Raw genomic sequence first — 16750 nt, forward strand, 5'->3', positions numbered from 1 at the left:
TTGTGTTGGGCGACTGCAGGTCAGTGCGATGTCATCTGCGAACTGGATGGACTCAGCTTGCTGGGCAACAGATGGTATGTCCCGGGTGTAAAGGCTGAACAGCAGTGGACCTAATACCGACCCCTGTGGTACTCCACAGGAGCAGGCTGCCACTGTGCTAAGCTGGGATCCCAGCTGGACAATCTGGCAGCGATCAGACAAGTATGACATGAGCCACTGTAGCGCTGTTCCAGTGACGCCCACACAGAAGAGATCTTCGACTAGTTGCTGGTGGCGAACCTTGTCGAACGCCTTCGACATATCCAGGAGGACCACACCCGTGAACATGCGGCGGTCTCTTGAGGCGAGGATCCTGTTTACCATCAGCACAAGGGCATCCTCCGTGGAATGTCCTGTCCGGAATGCAAACTGTGTGCTGGGCAGAGAACCAGCAATATCCAGAAAGGTGACAAGTGCCTTCTGCACCACCTTCTCTAGCAGCTTCGAGAGAATTGGGAGCAGGGACACAGGACGGAAATTGTTGGCGACAGATGGATCGCCAGCCTTGTGCAATGGGGTCACATACGCACGCTTAAAGCCAGCGGGTACAGTGCTGGAGGTCAGGGACGCATTGAAAAGTGCTGCAACTGATGGTGCTAGCAGGTCGGCACAGTACTTTAGAAGTAAGCCTGGGATGCCGTCGCTCCCAGTTGCTTTGCGCGGGTCGATGCGCTTCAAAAGCTGTTCAGCATCGCAGGCACGCACATGTTGGAATGAGGTCAGGGCAGACCGAGGCTGTGGTCCCTGAGGCATAGAGAGAACTGAAGGTCGAGCATCATCAGAGACTACCTTGCCAAACGTGGACGCAACATGTTCGATGTCGCATGTCGGCTGGATTGATTGTCTCTTGCGTCCAGTCACAGTATTTAGGACTGACCATAACTTGCGTGGGTTCTGGCAATTATCTTGGCACTGACTTTGGAAGTACTGGTTGCGTTTGCACCTGTTTGTATTCGCAGCAACCGAGCGGGCACGTCTATATGCTGCGTGAGCTTCAGAGTTGGCTTTGTGAGCAAGCCACTTTCGATGCAGGCGACGCTTCAGCTGGTTTATCTTGTATAGCTCTCTGTCAGACCATGGAGGATGGAGCTTGCCTGTCTTTATCTTGCATTGCTGCAATGGCGCATGCCTGTCGAGGACAGAAAGGAATCGTTGATGCCAGTGGTCCCACATGGCTTGCACATCAGAGTCTGGTGGGTACACATGAAGTTCAGCAGCAGCTAGGTCAAGTCGGAAGGCAACCAAGTCAATGTTATCTAAACGGCGACGCACACGCTGCTTGGGGATGTCTGGCCGGGCATGTCTTGCATTGAAGGTTGCTTCAACTCCAAAGTGGTCACTGAGTGTAAGCGGCAGGACTCGGCAATCATGCAAATCCTTATCCTCTGTAGTCAGTATCAGGTCAATAGTAGTGCCAGCTGGACACCGAGGTGAGACTCGCGTAACGGAGTGGACGATATTAGTGAGGCCATATGCACCACAGAGATCCAGAAGGGGCTGGGCATGCTGTGGCTGGGAATGCGAGATATTGACATTGAAGTCACCCATCAATGTGACGGCTGAGGTAACCATAGCAGCTTGATGCAGCGATGCCTCAAGGGTGGACCAGTAGGAGACTGGCGCATCTGGTGGTCGGTATATGCAGCCAATTAAGTGTTTGCCTGCCTTTCCATTTAGCTCAACCCACACTACCTCCGTGTCCCCTTGGTTGAGATCCGGCCGTGGTTTGATGGGCAAGTAGGACCGGTAAAAAATACAGACGCCACCTCCTTTTCTCCCCTTTCGGTCATTTCTCACCAAACTGTATCCTTCAATGTTCACTTCTCCATCAGCTATAGACGCGTCCAGCCATGTCTCCGCAATCCCAACAACATCCCATGTCCTTTCCCTAATCAGAGCGGACAGCGTGTCTATCTTGTAGCGCAGGCTGCAGATGTTAAGGAATCCAATGGTGGTATGTGTTGAATGAGATTGTGGCAGTCTGTTAATAGATACGGTAGCAGCCTGAGGGTAGAACTCCCGCGCAACTGGATTTAGCTTACTCATTGAGAGCTAGATGAAGGTTGCATTTTGCATGGTATTCCCGACATGGATCCAGGGGAATCTTCTGCATGACGCTTTCCAGGGCGAGGTGGCGTGGCTCTGGCTGGAGCAGACGTAGTTGACGTATCTTGAAGCTTGGGCTGGTGCTGGCCACTGTCCTGGTGGACATCACTAGATGCAGGGCTTTGGCTGTCATTAGACGCAGGGCATTGGCTGTCACTGGACGCAGGACATTGGCTGTCATTAGACGCAGGGCATTGGCTGTCACTGGACGCAGGGCATTGGCTGTCACCAGATGCAGTATGCAGGTTCTGCTGTTCTGTCTGCAAATGCTGGTGCTCTTCAGGTGTAGATTCCTGATGCTGATTTTCCTGTGTCTTCTGGTGCTCCTCCTGCCGTTTCTTCTGCTGTTGCTGCTGGTCTGCTGTGTTTCTCTGTTCAAAACTTAGTGTAGATTCCTGGTGCTGATTTTCCTGAGTCTTCTGCTGTTGCTCCTGTTGTTGCTTGTCTGCTGCGTTTCTCTGGTCATCACGAAAGACCCATGGGCGTGCATAAACAGGCCTGGGCCAGAAGTTTGGCTGTGTGAGGGCTTCAACTGAGGCTCCGCTGATCGTCACACGAGCACCGGCCTTGCCATCAGCCTTGCTGATCAGTTTGCTACTAAATATCGTGAGCTGCTGATTGGCTGTCAGGGCACGTTGTTGGATAAAGGATTCCAGTTGCTCAATGCTAATAGCTGGGCGCAGGTTTCCAATCCAAATGACCCCACGCCTGACGCTAAGGCGAGGGGAGACAGAAGAGACTAGTTGCCATGAGTCATCATCCACAGGTAGTGGTGGAACGTGCTGCGAACCCACAGTGTTTGTCTGTGTGTCTGCGACCTTTGGACTGTGGTTTGTAGTACATACCGGGTTTGCTTTATCCTTGTACTCCGTTTCCGTGTCCACTGAGGGCACCGTCTTGCCTGCGTGCCAGGGTGTGGCAGCGCTACGGGTACGGGGTTCAGTGTGCGTTCCCACGTGTTCTGCCTGCTGCTTTGACTTTTTTTCACTATTTGCGCGCGGCTTAGACTTTCCAGTTAGCGTACGGGTACTATTCGTACTACTAGCTGCACTCTCCTTGACCTCCTCGCCTTTTTGTTGCTGTTGGTCGACATGCATGGGGGCAATGGCGGACTGCCTCAAGGAGCTCAGTTCGCCTCGTAACTCCGAAACGTGTGCACATAGCTCATCCACACGCCGTTTCACGCGCTCCTCTCTATCTCTAGACTCACTAACATACGACGACAATTGCTGGATCAAGCTGATGACATTGGCTTCGATGCCTGGGAGACTGCACAGAAGTCTCAGGGGTTCACCTGCCAGCTCGTCCATGGCGGAGAGTAGGTCAGGGTGTGACAGCTACTCAAAATATCACCTACTCTACACTAAGCTACGATTCTACACTACGTCTCCTAAGGGCTCCACTCCGGCCTGATGCCGGGTGGGCTGCGAAAAAAACGACGAAAACCTACGGAGCTCAAAAAACTCAAACCTGCACCCTTGTGAAAATCTAATAAGAGAAGAGCAGCTGCAGCGTCTGAGAGAGAAGGGTCGTGATGTCCAGCGGCGCTTAGAAATGGAATGCGCTGGAAAGCAACAACGCCTGCAGAGCACAACTGAGAAATGCAGTGAACGGGTCGCACATGCTAAAGCTGTGGCTGCTCGAATCCGAGAGAAGAAGAATGAGCGCAAGTCTATCAAGATGCAGAAGTACCGGGATCGACTGCAGGAGAATGAAGCGCGCCGCTGCAATCACCTGCGCAAGCGCTCCAACACGAGCAATCGCAAGGAAGGCCACTCGTCGCAGGCTGGTGGCTGCTTGGCTGCTGCTGAAAACTATGCAGCTACCGCCATCCAGCGCTGGTGGAGGCGCGTGTGTGTGAAGCGTGCTGCAGCGGCATTCCGCGCAGCCATTCCACGCACTTTGATACGCCTCTTGCGCGGTCAACCCGTGGAGAAGCTGACCTACCCTATTGCGCAACACATTGTGTCGTTGCCCGAAGTTGTGGCTGCCACACAAACCCTGCTTTCGAAGCTTGCCCGGGTTTGTGCTCACATCGGTGAGACCGACTGCAAGAGTACAACCCGACAAGCGAGGTTTGTCCTGTCCTCTCTGATCATCAAGTTCTTCCCGAAAGACGTCATCGCGCAGGAAGAAGCAGCTGCGAACCAGCTGAAGGCCAGTGCCGCCGGACTTTTCACTGCCTTTGCCAAAGTGGTGGGTCTGCGTAGGTCAACACGTCGCCTTCGACTCATGCTCTTCCTCGCCCACTGGCACAGCTTTCAAGGCGCATTCTCAGTGTGGAAGAAGCAGGACTCGGCGCGCCTCATAGCTGACTTTTTTTCTCACCCCTGTGTGGTGGGTACGCGTTTTTGAGCTCCAGTTCTTGAAACCTTTTGGACAGCCCAGCCGGCATTAGGCCGGACTGGAGGTAAGTAGGTAGGTTGTAGCAGTAGTAGTAGTAGTGGCAGCAGTTGCAGTAGTGTAGTTAGGTAGCTAGGTTGTGCACAACGAGAATCTTTGCGCCATGGGTGAGCTCTCAAGCGCGGAGCAGGTGAAGCTACTTTGTAGCATTCCCGGAATACATCACAACGTGGTCAGCCTTGTAGATACTTTGAATGCTTTCGTCAGTGAGGCCAGAAACAACGAAGTACGCCTCCAGCGGAGAGTAGACGAGCTCGCCGGCCTGGTCTTGGATTTAAGGCAAGAAATGAAGTCATTGAAGGAGTCCGCCATTATGGCAGTCAAGCAACCATTTTCAAAAAGCGAGCTGGGCAAGGAGATCAAGAGTGCAGGTAGTAGTAGTACTACGAGTAAGAGTACCCGTACCAGTAGTCCTGGACAGTCAAAGCCACGCGCAAGTGACAGTTTTTTTTTTTTTTTTTTTTTTTTTTTTTTTTTTTTTTTAGTAGTAAAAGCCTCTTTTACGGGCGAACAAAACACAAACGCGCAAGTGACAGTGCAAAACTGCCAAACCAGCAGGTAAAACACGTGGGAACCCACACTGAACCCCGTACCCGTAGCGCCGCCACACCCTGGCACGCAACCAAGACAGTGCCCTCTGGGGACACAGAAATGGAGTATTCTGAGTCTGATGCAGGGGATACTGGTCTCCTGCCTGTCAGTGTCAAGCCCGTTTTTGGTGCTACTGCTGCCAACGCTGGGCCTAACCAGGACACCCTACTGGCCGCTGCAGGTAGTGTTGAACCTGAAACTGGCAACACAGAGCAAGAGGAAGTGGATGCCATAAATGACGACAGCTGGCAGCTGGTCGCTGCAGCCCCACCAAGACGCCGGAGAGCAGTAGTGTTTGTTTGCAACCTTAGCAGCACCTGCACAATGGAGGGTCTCACGGAGTTTGTGCACCACAGGTCTGTAGCAGCCACAGGGAACATCATAGATGTCCACTCATGCAATGTACACACGGCAGCTAGCGGCAAAGTATCCACCAGGGTCACCATCGATGCAGCTTGCCTGGCCACTGTGACCTCTGCCAACTTCTGGCCTCGGCCCCTCTACTGCAGGACATGGAAATTCAATCCACCCAAGAAGAGCAGCGGCAACGACAAGGCCCACAGCAGCAGTGATGGTGGCAGTGGCGACGGCAACGACAATGCCCACAGCAGCAGTGACGGTGGCAGTGGCGACGACAGCAGCGGAAACGACTGTGGCAGTGGCGGCAGCAGCAGCAGTGACGGTGGCAGTGGCGACGGCAACGACAATGCCCACAGCAGTAGGGACGATGGTAGTGGCGACGACAGCAGCGGAAACGACCGTGGCAGGAGCGGCAGCAGCAGCCGCCGCAATAGCAGCAGCGACAGTTCTCCCAAACCCGGCGCCGAGTTAACTCGGACCCCTGGGCAGAAGTCACGACCCCACCAGCGTGGTTCTCCCGCTGAAGACCAAGCCGCAAAGCGCGTGGCTCCAGTCAGCAAACAGTGATGTCTGCTGCCAGCCATATACCCCTGCTAAACCCCAATGCTACTCCATTCCAGCCTCGAAGGTCCCGGGGCTCCCAAAGAACAACCAACTGCAACAACCTCAAACTGTTCGTCACGAGCCTCAACATCGGGTTTTTGAATATCTGCAGCCTGCGCTACAAGCTGCATGCACTGGACAGCCTTGCCCACCAGCACAACTGGGACGTCGTTGGCGTTGCTGAGACCTGGCTGGATAGTACAATCTCGGATGGCGAAATTTGTATTCCCGGCTACAGTGTTGTTCGCTGTGACCGGCCCGATCGCCAGGGTGGGGGCACTTGCCTCTATTACAAGACATCACTCCCAGTTACCTATCGTTCTGATCTGCACAAAAGCCACCTGGAGGCTACCTGGATAGCTATTGGCGGAGGGCAACACCAGCACCTTGTTGGCTGCCTCTATCGCCCACCAAATGCAACTGCTGATTTCTGGGGCCACCTGGACACAGTCCTCCACAATGCTGCCACGATCACGCCATCAATGACACTGGTGGGTGACTTTAATATCAATCTGGCTCAATGCATGACCAGTCGTCCTCACCAGCGCTTCTGGGACCTTATCGGATCGTATGGGCTCCGCAACTACGTCCAGGCTGCCACACGAGTCACACCCCGATGTCCGGATGGAACGCTGCTTGATTTAGTGCTCTCCACCGTGGGTACTATAAGTCATTGTGAAGTTGTACCCTGCACGATCAGCGATCACTTCCTTGTGCATGCAAGTCTGTCTCTACCCTCCTCGCAACACCCACTGCAGCGGAAATCAGTGCGCCTCACCCGCAAGATCCGTGCCATTAACCTTGCAACATTTCGTGAAGATATTGCCTCGTGCAGCCTCCACTCCTTTCCCCCTGCTGCAACTGTAGACGAGATGTGGAATGGCTGGCATGCCAAGTTTATGTCAGTTCTCGAAAGTCACGCTCCCCTGCGTGAAGTCAGAATCTCCACCAGGAGGACTCCCCCGCCATGGTCCGACCGTGATCTATTCCAACTGAACATGCGCAAGAATAGACTTCACCGAAAGTGGCTACGAGATAAGACTAACGTGCATCTACATGAGGAGTACAACACACGAGCCCGTGCAGAAGCCTCAAATGCTTACCGGCGAAAACGCAATCAGCATTTCCAACAGCAGTGTCGTGATCACTCCTCCAACCTGCGGATGATGTGGTCCGTGATCAACTCTGTCACTAGCCGTTCTCGTCAACATCATCAGCCAACGTGCGACATCACAGAAGTCTCGGATGCCTTCCACAGCATTGTACATGATCCGTCCCGTCCGGCGCAGCTCCAGATTCCCATTGGTCCACAGCCGCAAGGCTCAATGCTGACCTTCCAGTCAATCACCCCAGATGAGGTCAAGCACCTCCTGGAACGGATAAATCCCTGTAAAGCCACAGGCAGTGATGGGATTCCTGGGTGTCTGCTACGTGCTTGCGCTGACCTGTTGGCTCCATCCCTTTCAGTGCTCTTCAGCTCATCGCTGAGGCATGGTGAAGTCCCTCTGGCTTTCAAACATGCTGTAATAAGCCCTCTCTTCAAAGCTGGCGATCCATCCGTAGCTGCAAATTATCGTCCTGTGTCGCTCCTGCCGATCGTATCCAAACTACTCGAGAAGATAGTCCAGAAGCAACTTGTTGCACATCTGGAGCGATCATGTGCCATACCACCGACTCAGTTTTCCTTCCGCCGTGAGCACTCCACAGAGGATGCCCTAGTTGTAGCAACAGATGCCATCTTAAAGGCTCGGGACGACAAGTTGACCACAGGCGTCTGCCTAATCGACATGTCAAAAGCCTTTGACAAGGTCAATCACAGCCAACTGGTCCGGGACCTATTCGATCTCGGCCTGGACAATGCCTCCCTTCGCTGGTTCTGCAGCTACTTAAGCGATCGAACCCAGCAAGTGTGCATGGGCCCCACCTACAGTGTTGCTGCTAAGTGCTCATCTGGTGTACCTCAGGGCTCGGTCCTAGGACCGATCCTGTTTAGCATGTACACCCGTGATGTCCCTGCCATAGCCCATCCTGCTCCATCTCTGCAATTTGCCGATGACATTGCCGTGCACTGCCACAGAAAATCAGTGCTAGCCACATCAGCCTGCCTGTCAGGGGCCGTCACCAACGTCGCTGACTGGCTCAAGCATCGACATCTGCTTCTAAATGACAAGAAGAGCCAGGTCCTGTCAATTGTACCACAACGCAATGCGGGTCAGCATGTCGCTGTCCGCTGCAACCAGACAGAGCTTCCCCTGAGCCCAACAGCAAGGTACCTCGGCGTGACCCTTGACGCCGCTGTGAAGTGGGACCCCCATGTTGACGCGATGGCGAAGAAAGTTGTGCAGAAGATTGGAGCATTGTGGCGGTCCCGCAGATGTCTGAGCCTCAGTAGTCGCATCCACTATGTGAGGTCAGTCATCATGCCTGACCTCCTATATGGGTCTAACGCCTTCTCTTCCTCCCTCAAGGTTTCGCAGCTTGATCGCCTTCAGGTCCTGCAGAACCGAGCGGCGAGAGCGGTATACGGTTTGCCGCCTCACACCTCGGCTCAGCCTCTGCTCGAACGGATGTCCCTGTACAGAGTTCGCGAGTGCTACGCCCAGAAGCGACTCGTCCTGGTGTGGCGCTGTGTAAGGGAGATCAAGGCTGCCCAGCAATTTAAGCTTGCCTCCATCCCCTACACCTTGCAATGAATGCTGTGTCTGACTTTTCCCGTCCACACACCACGTCATTTACTCTTATCTGCGTGCTTGTGCGCTTATGAACTCTTTGTGTTCCCTCTGTTGACGCTTCAAAATCGCTCTATTGACACTGCAAAATCGCTCTGTTGACGCTGCAAAATTGCTTATCATCTCCCTCCCTCCCCCCCCTCTCTCTCTCTCTCTTTCTTTCTCTCTCTCTCTCTCTCTCTCTCTCTCTCTCTCTCTCTCTCTCTCTCTCTCTCTCTCTCTCTCTCTCTCTCTCTCTCTCTCTCTCTCTCTCTCTCCCCGTAGCTCTCTCCCTTTTGAAATTCGCTTCCATAGAATTGGGCACCATTGCCCGTTTGGCCTTGCGAAGCAAAATAAAAATCAACAACAACAGCTACCTTGAGCACTGGCTGCAGCTTGCAGCACTGAAGCAGACCGTGATGAGCCAGGAGGGCACTGAGCACGACGAGGCACATTCGCAGTTTGTGCCCAACATTAAAAGGCAGGAGCAGGATATTCTTGTGGCTGTGCGACGATTGTCTGGGCAGGCCTGTGTTAGTAACTATGTTACTTCATTGCTCTTTTGTCATTAGCCCCAGTCGTCCAAACCATCGAGCACCCTACAGGAACTGATGGTGCCAATAACGGTTCCACTTCTAACAGCAGTCAGGCAGCAGAGTCGTCGAGCACATCCTCTGCGCCGGGCTCCGCTGGTCAGGGTATAGTCCTGGTGCTGCTGCTTCAAATCAGGAGGGTGAAGCCGCATCAGCTGGTGGCGGCGGTGGAGGTGGTAACAATACGCCACCTGCACACCAGCATGTTGCTGACGACGGTGGTGAGGCTGGCTCGCACCTGGACGTGGCAACCATTGCTCAAAACCTGGAGATGGCCCATGAGCTGGTGCTGGATGAAGACTACACACTGCGACAGCCAGAGGCTGTACCGGGCAGCTTTTTAACCCTTTGCATGCTGAACCCATTTTCTCCAATCCACTGGCTTTCCAGCGCACTCACTCTCTTGGTGGAGTATGCACTCATAGCTCCGAACGAAATGTATTCTCATTTCACTCCACCTCGATGGATTTTCATCGTCCTGGGCTCGTTGGAAAGATCAGGACCAAGCGAATCCATCCTGGCAGCTCTCAGCTCCATAGATACATCAGGGCAACTTCGACGTCCTCTCCAAACTACTCCACCGTGTCTCGGAACGGCACAACAACTCAAGTTCACATTCTTGTTCGGCTTCCTGACCAAATTCAACCGATGTTCACAATTCAAACTCCGCTGCAAAGCTGAGATCCAAGCCCTTCATTTGATGTCCATCACGCATGCGCCGTGCCAAAGGGAAATCCCCCGGCACGCTCCTCAACAAAAAGAAGTCATGAACAAAAAAATTCGCCTTAACTCTGGGCCGTGATTTCCGTGTTCATCATGTCGCCGCTCAATGAATTATTATCCTATCGCGAAGAACTTTGTATCTGCGGGAAGATGAGCTTTCCAACGGTGTATTGATTGTCGCAATGAGTTTATGTTTGACGAAGTTACGAAAGTTTGTACACCGGTCTATGCACTGCGTTATACTGAGCTTGTATACAAACTCCCATCTCTCCCCACACAACACTCCAGACTTGTATTTTGCATATAACAGGTACCTCAATGACGAGAATATAAACTGGTACATAAACTGGTGTATAAACTGGTTTATACCTCACTCCATAATTATACACCCACACTCATATACCAGATCTCCAATGAAGTTTATAAATTTCCATATACACTACTAAGGAGGTATATACACCACTAAGGAGGTAATACACCACTGAGGAAAACCATCAGAAAAAAACTCATTGAGGAGCTTTCTTTCACTAAAAAGGAGTGTATATAGCTTTCTTTCTCTAACGCTATATTCACTCCTTTTTAGGGAAAGAAAGCTATATTCACTCCTTTTTGCTCTTGAGCTTGCGCAAAGGAGAGGTATAAATATATTATAACAAGGGACCTCGTGTATATCGAGAAATATCGACCAGTTATAAAAACCTCGGCTTCGCCTCGGTTTTTATACTGGTCTATATTTCTCGATATACACTCGGTCCCTTGTTATAATATATACGTATAAACTGGTATATAAACTCCTTTTTTTAGGATCACACTAGTGACCCGCAGTCCGCCTTTCGACATGCACGACGGTCCCAACTTCAGGATCTCTTTCCTGTCAACGATGAAGAATACAACGTCGTCTTTTTGATGGAGGCTTACATTTCGCCTCCACGAAGACAAAGCGCAACATTAGATAGAACCATTCGTAATAGGTAAGTTTTACTGCGTCGTTGCCATTGGTGTCGTCGATGTCGCTGAAATAATCGTGTAACAGGTGCCTTGTGCTGCACCTGACGTTCGAGGCTGTCCTTCTTTCGCTGTTTCAGCACTCCGTCTGTCAAGGGCAGCACTCGACATGTGAGGCTGAAGAGCCCCGCGTGCCGCTACTTTGAGACAATTCTTGGAGAAAGGCGAGCCCTCCTGCGTTTTTGCATCGACATAGAATGCAGATAGCAGGGGCGGCGGAACTTCACTACAGACCGTTTTCCAATCGATATTCTCCTTTCCGCGTCCCTCGCAGAGCGGACGGAACATGCACAGCCATAATCCGTGGCACTGCCAGTGTTCTTGGAAACTGCTGCTTGAATAATGGCATCGTGATTCGTGGTCGTCCTCAGAAGAACCAAAGAAACGTTTGGGAATCGATTCAACAGGCTCGTGCTGATTCATTTTACTCTTACTTTGGAAAGGAGACGAACTCTACACGGCTGTCAAGAAGCGGCAACTTAGAAAGATGGCGTCGGTTCGAGATGGCATGGTAACCGCGCACGTGCCGTGGTCCGTGACTGGCTCATGTATGCACGCAAATGCAAGTCACAAACTCACAAACTGTCAAACATCGTCTTTGCATTTGGAGGAAATATCTTCGACTCTCTTTGGAGGTTGGCGAGGTTTGCCTAATCTTTACTTGATTGCGATGCCGGTATGTCCTCTCAATAATTAGAACAAAGAGAGCTGATGATCGCTTCATTGCTGAGCAGAAGTAACAATCAACTCTCCTCATGTCCTCAGTGCCAAAGGCAGACGACTGCAATTCCACAACGCTCATTTCACGATGATGGAAACAATAATCGTGTACTAGTACACTTGGACCATTTGGTCATCCCTATTCTAGCCGCTAGTCCGTCCAGCAAGCAGATATTGACTATTACGATAAGTACAACTGCGTGAACGAGGGCTCACGCAGCAAATTCAATTCAAGACGTGACTCCAGTCAAGAATTAGGGTCTTTACTCGAGAACTTCACAAATACACGTCAAGGCACCCCACAAAACTGATAGATGGCACGAACGAAGGACAAATAGGCTAGACAAAGTGTCCCAAGTGATTGAAAACAGCAGATCTACCAAATAAGACAGCTACATGTGCCTAAACAACGATTCCCATACAGTGCAGAGTAGTATCAGGCAGAATGAAAGCCTTGGAAGTGCACAAATACAGCCACGACCGCCACAAAAATTGGACGACCGCCACAAAAAAATTCTCACTGCTCTACCTCCTTGAAGGGTGAAAGTTACCAGTTATCCTATAGCGATGTCAGTTTATGCCTGTTGGAACCCCCCACAGCCCGCACGAAATACCTTTCAAATAATTCCAGGATGCAATTGCAGCTCCAGACAGGAGGAAGAAGAACACCGTGAAAAATAACCGCAACGATGCCCAAACTCTCGGGAAACGGCTGAAGTCTTCCTGAAGATGTTAACATTGAATAGCCATCGATTACCAGCGTGGTTTGGTGACTTTAGAACTGTTTTGAGACTTAGAACGAAGCGATATCTCAAATTTGATGGAATTGTTACCTGTCAAATGCGTGGGCGAGCAGGCCAGCTGACTGGTTATGCATGAACATGCATGAGCATGCATTGATTTTTCATGGTTCACGTGCAGAAAACTAAGTAAGTTGCCGCGATCCAAGTGCAGCTAACAGCCGTGTCTATGTCTCTAATGAGCAAACGGTTCTTTTACAGAGCCCGCGGTGAGATCTGCGCGCGGTAACGGTCACTAGCACTGTGAGGTTCAAACTAACTTACTTGGCGCATAGCTGTTACTTCCGGTGTAACTACAGTTGAACATCGATTATCCGACCACCTCTGGGCAGACAACTGTCAGGCGGTGTTCAGATAAGGCAAATGTTCCGGATAAGAAAACACACTGTAAATACATGTACATGTGGTACATTGTAAATAGAAAAGAGTGCTACTTTTCAAAATTTTCGTATTTTTTGAATGGCTCACTACATGCACAGTGCGTACTCTACGGCACGTGCGCCCAAAAAAACTGTTACGGATAATCGAATGGTCGGATAGTCGATGTGCGGATAATCGATGTTCAACTGTAGTACTAAACTGAAGTCACAACGAGTGTGTGATGGTACATGATTGTACTGCACTGCATGCACTGCACAGAGTCAGTGGTAGTCTTGTATGTACTTGCTCCGCACAGGTTGCTGAAAGGAAGACTCGTACTCGTCGAGCCATGGTTGTGGGTTGGATTTCCAATCTCTACCTTTGTGGGGGAGAGGGAGTTTTGTATATCAGCTCAGTATAAGCATAATATAACCTACTCAGTTGATTATATGGGAAATATAAACCAATATAAAAACCTCGGCTTCGCCTCGGTTTGTATACGTATCTAATATTGACTGAGTACGAGGTCAATATAGGAAATAAAAGTCGAGTAAAAGACCGAGGCGAAGCCGAGGTCTTTTACGAGGTTTTTATTTCCTATACTGACCAAGTACGAAGTCAATATTAGATTTATCACGACAAACAGTCTTTCAAATTCCAGAACGGATTACCTCATGAATCCCGGTTTTATGATTGCACAACCGTTGCACCACCTGGCACCACCTACTCATGCAGTGACAATGCTGCATTAGGCACCGTTCAACTGCGCAACCCCTAAGCAGTCAAATATAAGCAGTCAATATAGCCCTAAGGAGTGAAATATGCAGGAATATTTGACTGCTTAGGTATAGCGAAAATCTATGTGAGTCAATACTAAAGGGAGTGATAAAGGTTTATATTTCCCTTTAATAAACTGGTTAGGTTATTATTTTACTGGTTAGGTTATTATTATATACATATATCGCGCGATTTTTTTGAGAGTTGTACGTAGTGGATCAGGTCATGCATAAAGCGCGAGTTAACTCGTACTCAGCACGCAAAGGGTTGGCACAGGTGTGCAGTACAATGATGACGGCGTTCTGGGATCTGCTTCGAGAGCAGTTGAAGCAAGATCCTCCCGTGTTTGACCAGGTGCTCAACCCTGTTGCATGATGTCAAGGAGTACCTCCTGTCAGCATTACCGAGCCGTAGGGTAACGACGATGCACATGCAAATCGACATCGATCTGATCAAGCAGCAGATGCAGCAGGACATTCTCAACATCAAGTCGCTGGCACAGATTGTTCTTGACGTGATGCAGCGCATCTGTGCGCCTTCTCGAGATGCCGATGTGCAGCAGTTGGTTGCAATGCTCGGTGATGATGACCTGGACATTGCTGCTATCTTCAAGGGTATTCTTGATTTGCTGTCACTGATGCGTCTGGACCTGGCCAATCACGAGCTCAAGAGCATTCACCCAGTGCTTCTTCAGCATTCCGCTCGCTACGAGCGTGAAAGGTTTGAGCAGCTCTTTCCGGACGCTCCAGACTCTGGCCTTGAGCACACTGCGGCGTGGCTTACAAAGGCACAGCAGAGCTGTGCAGTAGCTGCACCTGGGCCATGCCCGCCTTTGGGTGTGCTGCGCCAGGCGTTTACCGATCTTATCACCGAGTCAGTGGAACATGGTCCCGAAACCTGGTGGCTGGATACGAAGCAACTTGAGATGTTGTCATTACAGCTGAAGTGTGCAGTCTTCTTGCAAACTCCATCTGTCCTATTTGGCGGTCTTCTTGGTCGGGAAATTGCCAACAGCGCCGAGTTTATGGCACAGCTACGCGACACTCTTTTCATTCTGTTGGATGATGGCAACATGGGAGATCCTGATGAAGCCCGTGGACATGTTTTCGACTTGAAATTGTTGTCATCACAGCTGAAGTGTGCAGTCTTCGTGCAAACTCTATCTGTCCTAATTGGCGGTCTTCTTGGTCGGGAAATTGCCAACAGCGCCGAGTTTATGGCACAGCTACGCGACACTCTTTTCATTCTGTTGGATGATGGCAACATGGGAGATCCTGATGAAGCCCGTGGACATGTTTCGACTTGAAATGTTGTCATCACAGCTGAAGTGTGCAGTATTCGTGCAAACTCTATCTGTCCTAATTGGCGGTCTTCTTGGTCGGGAAATTGCCAACAGCGCCGAGTTTATGGCACAGCTACGCGACACTCTTTTCATTCTGTTGGATGATGGCAACATGGGAGATCCTGATGAAGCCCGTGGACATGTTTCGACTTGAAATGTTGTCATCACAGCTGAAGTGTGCAGTATTCGTGCAAACTCTATCTGTCCTAATTGGCGGTCTTCTTGGTCGGGAAATTGCCAACAGCGCCGAGTTTATGGCACAGCTACGCGACACTCTTTTCATTCTGTTGGATGATGGCAACATGGGAGATCCTGATGAAGCCCGTGTACATGTTTCTGTTCAAGTTATCAGTTCAGTCGACAAGTACAGAGAAGCGCACGGCCTTTCACCTCTGGACAATGAACTCAGACAGAAGCTTGAGCTGGCAGTTACTCAGTCCCACTCTTTGGAGAACCCGCTGCATAATGTTCTATCACGTCGTCTCAAGGCCTGCATTAACCAGGCTATCACCAGCCAAGTGAAGCACCCTGCAGAGCTGGACGTACCAGGAGGCTTTCAGCTAGTGGAGCAGCGCCTTCGGTCGGTTATAACCTCGTTCTCACGCTTAGCAGTCTACAATCAGAAGGTGTTTGGCCCAATTTACAGTACTCTGCTGCAGCGGCGGTAAGCGTCTTGATGCACTTTGACTCGGCTATTTACATAACCTTATATCTTTGAAGCTACGCGCTTACATCGGCTCCATATGGAACTTACGCTCCAGTCTCTCCGGAGGCGTGGGTTCGAATCCCACCGCTGCCACCAATGTAACAGGTAGCCGAGGGGTAGGCGCGGTGCAATCAACAAGAGTTAGTTTTATTCTACTTCTCTCAGGTACACACCTGGAATATAATTATTAGTAAAAGAAGAAGCGGCAAATAAATGGAACTTTCTCTCCGGTGCACACCTAGAGGTTGACTACTTCTTCTTCGAGTTAGCTTTGTCGTTGCTATAAAACCTTAATCAAAACAGAAATGCGCAGCAGCTTTTATGCAACAGACGCCGTACGTTTACATACGGAGATACACTAAAATATACATCAGGTAAAGTTCCGTATTAGTTCCGTATTACTTCCGTATAAGCCGGGCAGGGATACTACACCAGGGCCGACATATGAATTGACCCTAACTTTTGTGTCTCTCAATGGATTTGAGTGAAATTTTACCACACCCTCCTGCCTCTATGCTGGCTCTCTGGACATGATTTAAAAGTTCTTGTGCCTCACTGACAGGCTTTCCAGGCCGGAAAAACTCAAAATTCCGGGAAAGTGCCACGGTGTGCGGGCCACTCAGGAGCCAAAGAATGCATTTACAATTTTTTCACATTTTCTTTCCCATTCTGTCCGTACGCGGGATCCAAACTTAAAAAAAGTCCACCGGCAGCCATGGGTGGTGGGATATGGCCCATCAACGTGGTCCTGGAATCTGAACTAAAATATAATAATGCAAATATTATTTGCATTCGAGTTGTACTAATATTGAAAAATGTAAATCGAAAGCGATTAGCTCTGTGCGGCTGAGGAAAAATGACATGGGGAAGATATAATCTCGGGTAAGATTGTGACAGCGCTCTCTGGAAATGGC

General features: G+C 50.5%; 2 protein-coding genes across 2 annotated transcripts; one reads left to right on the top strand and one right to left on the bottom strand.

Annotated features, from left to right (window-relative positions):
• Window positions 1-2081: 2081 nt before the first annotated feature.
• Window positions 2082-3455, bottom strand: LOC135820288 (TPR-containing protein DDB_G0280363-like). The gene has a single exon (XM_065333606.1). The coding sequence runs from the start codon at window positions 3453-3455 to the stop codon at window positions 2082-2084; it is 1374 nt and encodes a 457-aa protein (XP_065189678.1).
• Window positions 3456-14062: 10607 nt separating this feature from the next.
• LOC135820289 (T-complex protein 11 homolog) lies at window positions 14063-15798 on the top strand. Its single transcript, XM_065333607.1, is given in 3 exon segments — window positions 14063-14148; window positions 14150-15085; window positions 15157-15798. Coding segments are annotated over 3 exon segments (1650 nt in total). The 5' UTR covers window positions 14063-14076.
• The last annotated feature ends 952 nt before the right edge of the window (window positions 15799-16750 follow it).

This window comes from Sycon ciliatum, chromosome 6, assembly GCF_964019385.1.
Source record: "Sycon ciliatum chromosome 6, ocSycCili1.1, whole genome shotgun sequence".
In the NCBI taxonomy this organism is placed as follows: Eukaryota; Metazoa; Porifera; class Calcarea; order Leucosolenida; family Sycettidae; genus Sycon; species Sycon ciliatum.